The sequence below is a fragment of the Gossypium hirsutum genome, chromosome A02, assembly GCF_007990345.1.
Source record: "Gossypium hirsutum isolate 1008001.06 chromosome A02, Gossypium_hirsutum_v2.1, whole genome shotgun sequence".
In the NCBI taxonomy this organism is placed as follows: Eukaryota; Viridiplantae; Streptophyta; class Magnoliopsida; order Malvales; family Malvaceae; genus Gossypium; species Gossypium hirsutum.
Genome location: NC_053425.1, coordinates 13,949,227 through 13,964,291, shown reverse-complemented (window position 1 = coordinate 13,964,291; position 15,065 = coordinate 13,949,227). Strand labels below are relative to the sequence as shown.

Below are 15,065 nucleotides of genomic sequence, written 5' to 3'. Positions count from 1 at the left end.
AATCCCGAGTTAGTAACTGACCATGCGTATGTAACTCATGTGCTTTGATATTATTAGAGGCTTATGCTCTGAAAATGATTGAGTTGATAGCCAATATGTTGGGTACATGACTTGTGTATGACATGACCTTACTAGTAACAATGGAATTCATAGCTCAATTAAAGAATTAACGATATCCTTTCATTGGCATTGTGTGGATTGATAAATATGAAACGTGGCCACGGGTTGCTTGTTCTCAAACAAGCAATTTATCACAGTCATTAGTTGGCAGTGGTCATATTAATCATTAAGAAGGTACAATGGGGACAATGAGATAAAATAAGATTGTATTGAGTGAACAAATTTAACTCAAAGGAATCAAGGATATCATATGAGAGTAATACACACATGGCAAGGTCATTGGACAAAACAGTTAGATAATTTGCTTTATTAAAGAGTATACAATAAGGAGTTTTCAATCATACTACTTCTTTTGGACTGACTCCATGGCTAAGTAAGAATTATCGAAACGATGCTTCTGGACATAATTGCAATTACTCGAGCCTAATTGTATATGTCTGATTGGTCCTTCCGCTAGCTTAACAAAAACTTGAACGGATTGCATTTGAATCAGAACAAAATTCTACGACTTTGAAAATAATTTAATTGAGTCGATTTATATAATCTGGAATTAAATTAGGTAGTCGTGTGAAGTGTTCAATTAGAGAATTTGATTACAAAATTTTCTTGAAAAATTAATTTTGAAAATATTAGTGATTTTTAGGAAAACTAATTTTGATCAGGTAAAATTAAATTAATCAAACTAATTAAAATAAATATAATATTTTGAAAATTAATTTTCAAGTCAAACAATTGGCCCAATGGGTAATTGAACTTGAAAATTAGACCCGAGATCGAAGATTGGACTCGAGAACCAAAAACTGAGATCGAGACCAAAACTAGTTGAACTAGTCTAGGTGTATGAAATTTGACTAACGGTCCAACTAGTGGCTAGATTGGACCGGTCGGACCATCACTAGCCAGGACCGAACCAACAGTAGTTGAGCCGATCAGGCCTACTTGAGAAAAAACTACGACGGTTTGGGGTGCAGGGGGAGTCACGCAGGTAATGGCACCACCGGGCACGATGACTACGACGAAGACGATCCGACTGCCGACGGATGGTCGACAACGATGGTTCTTTTGGTAGAGTAGTGGAAAAATTAGAATCCTAGTGGGACTCTACCGGATAACTTAATTTCAAATTAACTTTTCCAAAGATAATATTGTTTTAATGAATTTATAATTAAATTAAATTTAATATTTATCTAGATAGTATTTTATTAATTTAATATTAATATGAAATATTAAATTTAATTTAATATTTATTTGGAAAATATTTTAGTAATTTAATATTAATGTAATTAATTCCAATCCTAATTGAACTCTCTCTAAACTTTCTATGTATAAATAGAGCTTGGATCATTATTTTCATATACTTGAACTCAAGAAAAGTTGTAAAGAGAATTTCTGAACAAATTATTTTACAAAAATTCTAGAGATATTCTTGGTATTTATAACTTGACTCTAGAAGTTTAGAGAAATTAAAAAATTGCCTCATTGGTAATTTTATGAATTTTTTTATTGGAAAAGAGCCTACTTTCAACAGACGTGAGCTTAAGGATCGTAGAGAAGACTACTCGGTCAAAGCATTCATCCTAGACGAATCATAAATGTATGGTTTTAATCAAGTGTTTATTACTTTAGATAACACAATTAAGTTCTTGTTTTTGGAAAAAAAAATTAGAACTTTATTTTTCCTTAAACCTATTTTTCGCTGTATTTTTCAAATCCAATTTTTCAAAAACTAGTATCAGAGTTAGGTTATACTTTATCTATAAGTATAAAAAAGAGAGAACGAAAAATAGAATAAATAGTCTAAAATTAAAAATATTAAAGCAGATAACGGTGGTTAAGAAATTTTTGGAACCTCTTTGGATGATTTTTTTTTTAATTTCTCCAAATATTCTTTATTAAGAAAATAACAAAGCAGCCTAAAATTTAGATTTCAGGCAATTTCCAGCCAATTAGCCCACCTTGGAGATTCGATTTAGTTGAAAATCAAAGTTTTGTTTGGTTTAATTCAATGTAAAAATTCATTTAAATTGATTTAAAATTCTTTTTATTTATAAATGGTAAGATTTAAATTTAAAATTTTTTTAACAATCTCATTATATGTTTTGATTATATTTATTTATTTTTAATATGATGCTTAGAACTACTCATAGTCCCTTCACAATTCATAAATAGAAGGACAATGCACTTCTGCGCACTCGAACTTGCGTCCTCCTGTATTGACAATAATGTTTATGCCTATCAAATTAAAACTTAATCAATAAATTTAAATCATTTTAAAATTAAGATTGTACCCTTAAAATCAAATGTATATCTTTATTAATAATTTATTATATAATATTTATCTAATATTAAAAACATTTTAAACATTTAAAATTCAATTTAAATTCATGTATTGCAAACAGTTGTTTTGTTTTTCTTCTCAAAATAGAAAAAAGTACCAATTTGACGAGGGAACCATGGTTTTTCAATTTATAAAGGAGTAAATGTAATTCAGTAAAAGTATCAGAGTTTGATTGCATTCTTTTGTTATTGATTTTAAAATAAGTAAATTAATCAATGTACATTAAATTAACAAGTAAATTAAATTTTTTGTTAAAATGTTTATTTATTTCTACTGTTAAAAATTAATCAATATGTGTCGGCATAAGGTATATATGCCACCTGTAACTGTTAGCTTATTTTATCAGCCATTCTAATTTTTAACAATAGAAATGGATGAAAATTTCAACATAAAGGACTAATTTGCTCTTTGATTTAATGCACATGAATTAAATTTCTCATTTTTAAGTAAAAAGACAAAATGTAATCTGGCTCTTAATACATGAATTTTCATGATAATTTACACATGTAATTCTAATTAAATATTTATATTATTATTTAATTTCCTGATTGTTGGTATCACAAGTCAATCAAGAATTAATTTGGTTAGGAATATTACGAAAATGCTCTTCTGTAACTAAAATAAATTATATCATTCGAGGGTACTTTAGTCTTTTTATTTTATAAAAAAACTAATAAAAATATGCATATAATGGAATTTGGACTCACATCAATAAGAATAGTAAAATTTTATTTTTACTATTCAACTAAAACTTCATTTTAAAATATTTTATACTTTTTTATTTTAATATGCACAAATTATTATATCCATCAGTATATCTATACTTATTATTATTTAAGCTCCTAACTGAGTTAATGTTACGAGTCAACCAAATACCAACTCAGTTAGGAAAATTATGAAAATGTACTTCCGTAATTAAAATAAGTTATATTATTTGATGGTACTTTAGTATTCTTATTTTAAAATAACCGATAAAAATACACATATGGTGAGATTTGAACTAACACAAATGAAATTGGTGAAATCTTAAATTTTCCACGAAACCAAAACTTCATTTAAATGTATTTTATACATTTTTAGTTTAATATGCACAATTAATTATCTCCATCAATTGTTTATCTATACTATTAATAAAATGCAATTACCCTTAACCAAGTCACCAACTCGATTAGAAAATTACGGGAATATCCTTCTATAATAAAAATAAATAATATTATTTGAGGACAGTTTTGTCTATTCACTTTAAAAAAACTAATAAAAATATACATATTATGAATTTTGAATTCACACCAATTGTACTAGTAATTTTTTTTAATTTACCACTCAACTAAAGTTTTATTTTAATATTTTTATACATTTTAATTTTATTATGCACACTTTATTACATCCATCAGTTGTATAGACTAATAATGTATTTGATTGAGTTGGTGTCACAAATTAATTCGACACCAACTTAAGATTGATGACAACACCATAATAAACAATTTAATCTAATTTTTTCATTTTAATAACATACATATTTCATGTGTTATTATTAAATTGGTTTCAAACCATAAGTTTTATTTTTTATTGTATGCTATTTTTAAATAAAAATTTGTCTTCTAAATTTAAGTCTCCATATGCATACACGTGTGATAAGATTTTTAATATTAATAATGTATTTGATTGAGTTGGTCCTACAAGTTAACTCGACACTGACTCAAAATTGATAACAATACCGTGATAAACAATTTAATCTAATTTTTTATTTGAATAACATAAATATTTCATGTGTTATTATTAATTAGTTTTAAACTATATGTTTTATTATTTATTATATGTTATTTTAAATAGACATTTGTGTTTTAAATTTGTGATAGGATTTCAAATATTAATAATGTTGTTAATTAAGTCGGTGTTACAAGTCAACTCAACATTAAGTCACAATTGATGACAAAATCAAAAGAAATAATTACAGTGTATTTAATATTATTATTTTAATATATTTATGTTTTTAAATTTTATTATATAAATATTTTAATCTATTTATAATTTTAATATCATATATATATATATTATGTGTTATTAAGTAAATTAAAACCATACGTTTAAGATTTTCAATAAACTAATTAAGCCTTAGATGGTGCAAGGTGAGACGTGTCTTGGTGCTGAAATAACTGTTAATCTAACAGAAAATGCGGAAAGGAAAGTAAAAGATAGGGGTGTGAGGTGAAGGTCATCCGCTTTGGCTAACTTGCTTCCTGCATACTTTCTTACAAACAGCATCCACTAAACACGTTTCCACTACTCAATCACATGCATTTAAGCAAGCATTTGTCATAAGGTAGTTCAACCATTTCATTAATTATAAAAATTAAAATTCTTTTAATTATTTTAAAGAATCAAATAAGCTTAGGTGAGTCAAGCATGCTATGCCTGTGAAAACTTTTTTAAATCAGAATCAACCATTCTTTTAGATTTTATTTAAGCATTGGAAAGCAATCAGAAATGTAAACTCTCACGCTCTGATAATTTAAACTTTATTATTGAAACCTAATCTTTACCACAGCCTCTTTCAAGGAAATATATAAATACTAATATTTTATATGGTTTTTACCATTCCCGATTTAATTATTTATCTAAATGGTTTACTATTAAAATAAAAAAAATTAAAAAATAAATAAGAAAGACTAGGAAAAAATAAATACACATTTAAATAACAATAATATTTATTGGACCTATTGAGGTTGAAGTTGAATTATGCAACGAACACAAACAAAAATTGAAATAGTCGCAAACAAATATTTACGTAAAAAAACATCCTCCAAAATGGATAAAAAATCATGGACAAAGAAAACTTCACTAAAACGGCAAAAAACTGAAAGAGGAGTACAATATGTAGAAAAAAACAAAACACCGAACCTAAAATACAAAGTTTTTCTGAAATTCACATGAACTCTCTTTTAATTTTGATGTTGTTATTCTAAGCTATCTAGGGCTGCTAAGAGGCCTATTTATAAGCAAAATTTTGTGTACAAATATGACTAAAACATCTCTAGAATAATCAGAGTTAGATTAGGAAATGATAACAGAGTTTAACTAGGAGATGTATGGAGTTATGCCTCGTATTTTTTAACTTTTCTTTGTCCAGTTAAACTTTACTTTTTGTTTATTACTTAAACTCTAATTAGTGTAGGTTATTTTAATATTAGTTTCCCACTTAAACTCTGATTAGTGTAATTTATTTTAATATTATTTAATCTACAAATTGAGCCTATAAATAGGCCCTTTTTCCATAAAAGAAAAATAACCCATTACACATTTAGGTATTAGCTTTTACAAGCTTTCAGAGAATTTTGTGTTTACGTTTTGAAAGTTCTTATTTCGGGTTTCGGGGTTTAGTTTTATCTCCATCTTTTGTACTTTTAGTTTTTTGCCGTTTTAGTGAAATTATTTTTTGCACGTGGTTTTTTATCCTCTTCGGATGGGGTTTTTCACGTAAAATATTTGTGTTCAATATTTTCAATTTCTTTGTTATTTTACTTGTTTGTTGCTTAAAGGGGTATATCCCTAACAAACTGGTATCAGAGCTAGTTTGATTTTCGTAATTAACTCATACAGATATGACAGCAATAAGGTTTGATATTGATAAGTTCAATGGCATCACAAATTTCAATCTGTGACAAGTTCGGATGAAGGAAATTTTGATTCAACGCGATCTTGAGAAGATCCTTGTAGAGAAAAAACTTGCAGACATGGATAAATCAGAATGAGATAGATTAGATAAAAAGGCTTTATCCATGATTCAGTTATGTATAATAAATAATCTGTTACAAGATGTTTTGATGGAAAGAACAACATTCACCTTATGGAAAATGTTAGAAACCCTTTACGGGACAAAGTCTGTGACAGCCCTATAGTGACCCTAGTCGGAAAGCGGTTTCGGGACCGCTAAATCGAGTCACCAAATTATTTGAATGTGATATTTATGGTCTAAAATATGTGAATATGAATGTGCGAAAATTTTAAGCTTCGATTTAGTTAATTGCATGTGAATGTAGTAGTGACACTTTTGAAATGTGATAGGCTAATCTATAAGGATCTAATAGTGCATGTAATCAAAAGGGAGGACTTGCATGTCAATTTTCCCCCTAATTAGTAGTGGCCGGCCATGAGCATGAGGGTGGACAAAATGTTATGGCTAAAACATGTCATAAACATGTTGGGTTAATGCTTCATGTAAGGAATAATAAAATAAAGAGCATGGGCAATAAAGTATTAGTGTTAGTAGGATGAAAAAAAAAGAAAGAATATGTGTGATTGTTTCCCCCCCCATTGCCGTGAGTTGAAGGAAAGAAAAAAAAAGTGTTCATCCTTGAACATCTTTGGCCGAAAACTTTAAGGAGAAAGGAAGAAGAAAGGTTGAAGAGGTTCGGCCATGCATGTAACTAGGCTAAGGTATGTTTGATGTTGCTCTATGAGATTCATGTATATTTTAGTAGTTAGCTTGAGTTCTAACTAGCCCATGGTTCAAATCTTTACTATGTCATGGAGATGATATTCGGCTAAGGTGGATTTGTGTTGATGTCATTTGCATGCTAAAAGTGAAGCTTTGTAATGATGCATGTGATGGTGGATTGATGATTCTTGAATCTTCTTTTTAGCATTTTTGAGTGAGACATTATGTTCTTTGTTTAACCATGACCAAAATTGAAATGGTATGGTGTTGTGATGCATTCGGCCATGGTAGGAAGTAGAAGAGAAATATGGTTGTTGTTCACGTTATTTGGATGAGGAATGGTAGTAAGGTGAAGTGCAAATGTTAGTGTTTGATTTACTAGTGTATATATGTGTATTGGCCAAGTTTTGAACTTGAAGCAAAATGGTGTTTAGTCAATACAAGTGACCATACTTGTAGAATGTATTAAGTGTTGCAATCGGCCTCAACATAGACATGCATGTTCGGCCACATGAATGAGTACATAAGTTGATGTGTATGTTCGGCCATAGGTAATCATATTGATGGCTTTATCTTGACTTAGAAAATTCGGCTAAGGGGAATATTAGCTAATATGTTGAATTCGATTCGTGATTTCGTACATATGTGACTCTAATGTCTAATGTATATATGGGCTAAGTACCTTGAGCTTCTCTTTTGATGTTCGAATGAATTGTATTAAATTGCTTAATGTGATTAAAAATGCGTATGACCATTTTGTATTTGAGCTAAAGGTGGCCATATGACCCATCAAATTTATTGTCATGTTCGGCCATAAGCTAGCATAATGAGACTTTAATAAGTTAAATTTGTTTGAATTAGCTCAAGAGCTTAGAGGACCAAAGTTAGATAAGGGAAAGGAAAAAAGTGATCGAATAGCCGCCGAAATCATTCGACAACATCCGAGGTAAGTTTTCGAGTAATGGAGCTTAGATTATGATTCGATTAGATTATGTCTTGAGTAAATCAAAATCATGCTCTTTGTATGTGGCTATTGAGCCGAAATTTGTAAGTGTGATAAGTGTTTTGTGTTTGAGCTTTGGTAATGAAAATGAAATATGGATGTGTCATGATTTATTGATATATGTGCATGGTTATTCGAATGATATCCGGGCTAAGTCCCGAAGGCTTTTGTGCTAGGTGACTATAACCGGACTAAGATCCGAAGGCATTTGTGCGAGTTGCTATATTCGGGCTAAGACCCGAAGGCATTTGTGCTAGCGATTATATCCGGGCTAAAACCCGAAGGCATTTGTGCTAGCGACTATATCCGGGCTAAGTCGCGAAGGCATTTATGCTAGTGACCACATCCGGGCTAAGACCCGAAGGCCTTGCGCAAGTAGTTATATCCGGCTAAATCCCGAAGATTACTTGAGTTTGGGAATGAGCGATCTGCTGTAATAATTTCAATTAATACGCTCGTAAAATCTCAACAACGAGGTATGTGTTGTACATGCATTGGATTAATTGATTCCTCTTAAATAGCATTCGCTCAGTCGATTAAGGAGCTTCCAGTTTTTGGTTAAGTTGATCCCTTATGTATGAATATAAGGGTTGGAAATGTGAAGTAGGACTGATTTTGAGAATATATGTGTATATGAAATTATCTGTTTAGTTATATGAATGCTATACTTCAGTTGAGCCTAATTCCATTGCTCAAAACTTACTAAGCATTAAATGCTTACTCCGTTTCTTTGAATCTCTGTTTCATAGATTTTGGTTCGTCAGCTATCGGACTTGGGAGTGTCGAAGTCGAAGTCGCCCACACTATCAAAACCCCTTTTGGTACACTTTTGGTTGAACTTTGAAATGACATGTATAGGACTACCCTTTTTGTTGTTGGTCATGGACCCTTTGGTTTTGTATAAATTTGGATAGCCATGCGAAAATGGCTTATATACACTTTGAGCTTAATTTTATAATCGTCTTGTATGATGTTCATTAAGAGGTATGGAAATGTTTGGGAACGATTAGCCATTGGAATGGTTAATCATGATCATATTTTGTGCTATTTATGCAAAAGGGCTAGTTGAATCATGGAAACTATGTAATAGGTAAAGTCTACCTTAAAAATAGATGCTGATAGCAGCAGCGACATGAATGTGAAAAATAACTAAAAATAGTAGGAATGGAATTAAATAGTGAATAAATTATGTAATCGAACCTTGATGAATCTATTTTCATAGGAAAGTAACGAAACGATCATATGAACAGTATATTATGAGATATTTAAGTTTTTGTGAGACAGAGCCAGAACGGTTTCTGGATTCCCTGTTCCGAATTTGGAAATTCATTATAAATTAACCAGAGATAATTAGAAGTCATGAAATATATGTATAGATTCCTTTTCGAGTCTAGTTTCTATAGAAACAAACGGCATCAGTATTGAAACCCTGTACAGGGAGATATCCAAGTCGTAATGCGCAAAGGTCAGCGTAGTCGAACCCTGAAACAGGGGAGACTTTAACTAATAAACTGTACTAATTGGATCGTCCAAAAATTCTACAAAAAAAATTTGTAGATGAACATATGAGTCTAGTTTCAGGAAAAATTTACGAAACTGGTTTTCGAGTTTTGAAACTCAAGATATGATTTTTAAGGCGACAGTGATGCAGTAACCAGCTTGTCTGGAAAATTTTCAAATGGACTGTGAAAATAAGTGGATTAAGCCCGTTAACCCCTCGTGTCCGACTCCGACAACGGTCTCGGGTACGGGGTGTTACAAAGTCTCTGGCTAATTGATTAGTGTCGAAACACCAGTTGTACACGTTTTGCATGAACGAAGGTGAGCACCTTAGAGATCACATGAGTCAATTTATTACTCTTTTGAATGATTTAAAGAATGTTGATGTTCAGATTAACGATAAAAATTAGGCTATATTATTATTGTACTATTTGCCCCATTTATACAAGTCTTTTAGGGAAACCTTGATTTATGGTAGAGATAATCTCTCATTCGATGATGTAAAGGGTCATTTGTTGAATAATGACAAACTCGACAATGAGTTTGGTTCGAATAACAAGTCAGATATGCAAGCCTCAATTTTTGTAGCATCAAGAAAGCAAGACAAAAGATGTTATTGTAAGAAGTTAGGTCACACCAAGGTTGATTGTTACAAACTGTGAAAAAAAGGGCTGTTGAGAGCAACGAGGAATATTTAGCTGGTGCTAATTTGTTAATGACATGGTGATGATTTCTTGTTGGTGTCAACAAGTTAAAACCCCGAGCTTACGTCTGAGTGGATCTTGGATATGGGGTGTTCTTTCCATATGTGTCTCAATAGAGATGATTCTCTACATACAGTTTAGTTGAGGTGGAGTTGTGCGCATGGGGAATGACCCACTCAATAAGGTAACCGGTATTGGTACTGTTCAAACCAAATGCACGACGGGACAATTAGGACACTGTCAGATGTTAAACATGTGCCTGACTTAAAGAAAAATCTCATCTCCTTCGAAATTTTGGACTCGAAGGGTTGTAGAATTAACATCAAGTCAAACAACATTAATGTATCCTGTGTGGCTCTCGTTGATGAAAGGTAAAAAGATTGGCAGTCTTTATGTTTTGGAAGGATCAATGACGACCAGTGAAACAAGACGTCCCTCGTCTGTTAAAGAGTCAAAGTTGACTCATTTGAAGCGGAGACAACTTGATCAAATGAGGGAAAAAGGTATGATTGTTTCGTATAAAAGAGGCTCTCTTTTGGATGCAGGTTTTGAAAAGATAAGACATTGCGTTTATGGAAATCAGACCTGGGTCAGTTTTGATTTGGCAGTGCACAAGTCGAAGACTAGAAGGCTTCCAGCTTCTAAACACAACTTTGACTGAGTTAATATCTTGCATAGTTCGAGATAAGCTCGTGGTGGGCTCTGGCAAAGAAGGCGTTGTGAAAATACGAGTCAAGGTGAAGATTTGTGGAGTTATGCCTCGTATTTTTTGGCTTTTCTTTTCCCAATTAAACGCCGTTTTTTGTTTCCCACTTAAACTCTGATTAGTCTAGGTTATTTTAACATTATTTGACCTATAAATTTAGCCTATAAATAGACACCTTTTCCACCCTAGAAAAATAACCTATTACAATTTAGGTATTAGTTTTTACAAGCTTTCAGAGAACTTTGTGTTTACGTTTTGAGTGTTCTTATTTCGAGTTTCGAAGTTTAGTTTTATTTCCATCTGTTTTACTCTTTATTTTTTTGTTTTAGTGAGATTATCTTTTGCCTGTGATTTTTTATCCTCTTCAGAGGGGTTTTTCCACGTAAAATATATGTGTTCTATCTTTTCAATTTCTTCGTCCGAATTTATTCCCAATAAAATAAAACTCGATTAAGTGGGGAACATGTTGCTACATTATGATGTCGCATTTGGCTCGTCGGGACGATGGGTTCTTCTCGTCGGGACGTGGTGTGTGGTGTCGTCGGCTCTTCCTCATCACGACATCAGCTTTGTTTCATTCGAAATGTGAGGTACACTGTACAAGGCCAAAGTTAAGACTTGGGATGACGGCCAGCAGCAATAAAAGTTGAGGCTTGAGTTGAGAGAAAAGCCGAAGAGAACACTAGAACAAATGCAACACAAACCATAGCAACAACAAAGACTGAAAGAAAGAGTAAAGCTTTTGTTTCGGTTTAGGGGTATATTGACTGACACTAGGGCTACAACTACCTTCAATTATTTTTTAACTTTATATTTTTCATTTGTTTTATTTTAGGATGAGTTGGGTTTAGTATATATATAAATACAAGTTTGAAATTTGTTTTAATTGATGAAAATATTTTTTTTGTTATTTTATTAGATTGACTTCTAAAAATAATTATAATTTGATATTATGATAATTACAAATAACATGTGCCATAAGTAGATGTGATAATTACCAAAAGCAGTTGTAATACTTACAAATTGTATTCACATTTAAGTATATTATTATAATTTAATTTATATCTATTAATTGTCATTTAAATTTAATTTAAATTTATCGATTAAGTCTTTAACTTCGATTGGTATGGGTATTGTCTCCAATGTAAGAAGACGTGAGTTGAAATATAATTACTTTATTAAAAAAAATTAACGTAAAATTGAGTATTATTTAAAATAGAGTTCTAGGTATAAAATAGAAAAAAAATTATTTATTAATCATCTCTATAGTGTATTGATTGTTTATATTGATGAAGAGGCGTGATTTCCATCCAACATCAAGATAGACATGCATTTGAAATAACAAGATATGTTTATGGTATATAGAAAATTATGTTTACCCAAATATTTAGGGAAAGACCCGTCTATATCTAACTCCAAAACAGAACTGCATGCTTTTGATGCATATATGTAATTCCTCAATTTTTGATGCATTTTGTTTAGAGGTCAATAGTTAAACTGAATGTACATGTGGTATTTGCAGAATCATTGGTTTTTTAATCAATTATTTATGCAGGTGACTTTGATTCTCCTTGTGGATAGGGTCTTAGATGCTATATTAATTAAAAATAAACACGTAAAATCTCTATTTTCAAGGTTTTTTTTTAATCTTAATAAATTTAAATAATAAAACAAAGTTTACATTTAATATGAACACCTACACCTCTAATTTTACTTGGGTGCTCAAAACTTGACCAATCAAAGTCAAAACTCTTAATAAACAATTACAAAAGCCGAAACGTGAAGTTTGACCAGCGCCAGCCAAGATTGATAATTCTCTGCTGAAAACCAAAGCCTTTATACGATCAAAAACAATTCCAAAATGTCCCCCAAAGCCGCCATTGATTCACACCATCATATACAGCAAAACTCACCATGGGAAACTACCTTTTCTTCTTCTTCATCTTCATCTTCATCATTCCCCTTTTCTCCACCACTTCCGCCATTGATTCAAACGATTCTTCATGCCCCATCGATCTAAGTTACGTCGAAACCTTCCCATGGAACCAAACCACATGTCTCGACCCTCAAGGCAACCAGTGCTGCCAAACGCTCATCAGTCTCTTCGGCATGGGGATGGCCCAATATCTTAAAGAGACCTCCGTTTTTCAGCTGCCGAATCCCACGGTTGCTTCTTCTTGTCTCTCTGGTTTTCAGACCCAGGTTGCCGCCAGGTCTGTCCACCCATCTCTGGTCACTTCTTGCTTTAAGAACTCCACCCAATTCGTCAGCAATGTTTCAAACTGCGCTGGGATTATAACAGTCCAAGACTGGGTTCAAAAAGTTGGTCCAGTCACTGCATTAGATACTGCTTGTAAAGGTGATGTGACTGGTTTGAATTGCAGACCCTGTATTGAAGCTGGTTACAATGTTTTCTCAAAGTTATTTAGTCTTGATCCAAATTCCACAAAGTGTTTTGATTTCACTGTTTTGTATGCCATTGGTGTAATCAATGAATTTGGTCCAAAAGATCCAGGGGCAGCTGGTTGCATACTTGGCTTGCCATTGGATAGCTCTGTTAATGAGAAATCAAAGAGAAAATTAAGCAATGAAACCGTGTTAAAATTGGTATTTGGTTTCTTGGGTGCTTTTGTTGGTGTTTTGGTTGCTTTTGCACTGATAATTTTGTATAGGAAATGGGATAAGAAGAACAAGAGAAATGCTCCACACAGAAGATTCGTGAGCAGTTTCAGGGCGAGTGTGTTGCCGAATTCGGGTGCCAAATGGTTTCATTTATCAGAGCTCGAACAAGCCACCGATGGATTTTCTCAGAGGAATTTGATAGGCCGAGGTGCATATGGAGTTGTATATAAAGGAACACTTGCAGATGGTACTTTGGTTGCTGTGAAACAGATCCTCGATTTGGATTTGGAGGGAGACGAAGATTTCTCGAATGAAGTCGAGATCATAAGCAAAATCAGACACCGGAACCTTCTTTCGCTCCGAGGTTGTTGTCTTACGAGTGACATAATGAAAGGCAGAAGAAGATATCTGGTCTATGATTTCATGTCAAATGGCAGCCTTGGTGACCATCTATTCAATGATTTCACTTGGCAAAAACTGAGTTGGCCTCAACGGAAGAACATAATTCTTGATGTAGCCCAGGGTCTAGCTTACTTACACTATGGAATCAAACCATCGATTTATCATCGAGACATAAAAGCCACCAACATACTATTAGACTCGGAAATGAAAGCGAAGGTTGCGGATTTCGGATTGGCAAAGCAGAGTTTGGAAGGGCAGTCTCATCTTACCACCAGAGTTGCAGGCACACATGGTTATTTAGCACCAGAATATGCACTCTATGGACAATTAACAGAGAAAAGTGATGTTTACAGCTTTGGAATTGTGATCCTTGAGATCATGAGTGGGAGAAAAGTGATTGACACATCAAATTCATCCTATCTAATAATCACAGATTGGGCTTGGAAGCTTGCGAAATCAGGCAATGTGCAGGAAATTTTCGATGAATCGATAAGAGAGGAAGGACCGAAAGGTGTGATGGAAAGGTTTGTTCGGGTTGGGATTCTCTGTGCACATGTAATGGTAGCTTTCAGGCCAAAAATTGCAGAGGCTCTCAAGATGTTAGAAGGTGATATTGACATTCCCAAGTTACCAGATAGGCCATTGCCACTCAGTCATGAGTCCTTCAAATCATCCTTGGGAAGAATTGCATCAACAAGTAATACATCAAAATATAACTCAAATATGTCTGTAGTATAGATTGATTCTATTCTTGGGGCTAGGCTTAGGAAAAAAACCCAAAAATTGATTCATTTAGGGTTAAATTTAGACCCTAGTTAGTTCATGTAGTTATTCTTCAAAAAGTAAAGTAATATAGTTTCCTTCTGTAGAAAAAGGATATGGTAGCTAGTCAAATTGATTAACTAATAGTGTGAACAACATTTTTTGCTGCTATACATTGTATTGTTCATAAATTTCCAATCAAACAAGTCACTTGTGATTCTTCAGTTCAAACTTTCAAATATAATTTTTTGTTTGTGTTCTATCTGCCTTGGTTTCAATTCACCATGAGGTAAAAGAAGTCCAGCTATTCTTAAAAATATTAGACATTTTCTAGAGTAATTAAAAGTACTTAATTACATGTGTTTTTTGTGCAATATATGATCATTTTTATGTTATGCACCTTGGCGTAAGATCTAGTAAAGGGTCTAGACGAGGAAGAATTCTTACTTTGACGCATGGTTACTCCAAAT

At 32.4% G+C, this 15,065-nt stretch overlaps 1 protein-coding gene across 1 annotated transcript; it reads left to right on the top strand.

Annotated features, from left to right (window-relative positions):
• Positions 1 to 12,569: 12,569 nt before the first annotated feature.
• Positions 12,570 to 14,766, top strand: LOC107951485 (probable receptor-like protein kinase At1g11050). The gene has a single exon (XM_016886548.2). It carries the CDS (start codon positions 12,724 to 12,726, stop codon positions 14,569 to 14,571), a length of 1,848 nt encoding a protein of 615 aa, XP_016742037.1. The 5' UTR covers positions 12,570 to 12,723; the 3' UTR covers positions 14,572 to 14,766.
• The last annotated feature ends 299 nt before the right edge of the window (positions 14,767 to 15,065 follow it).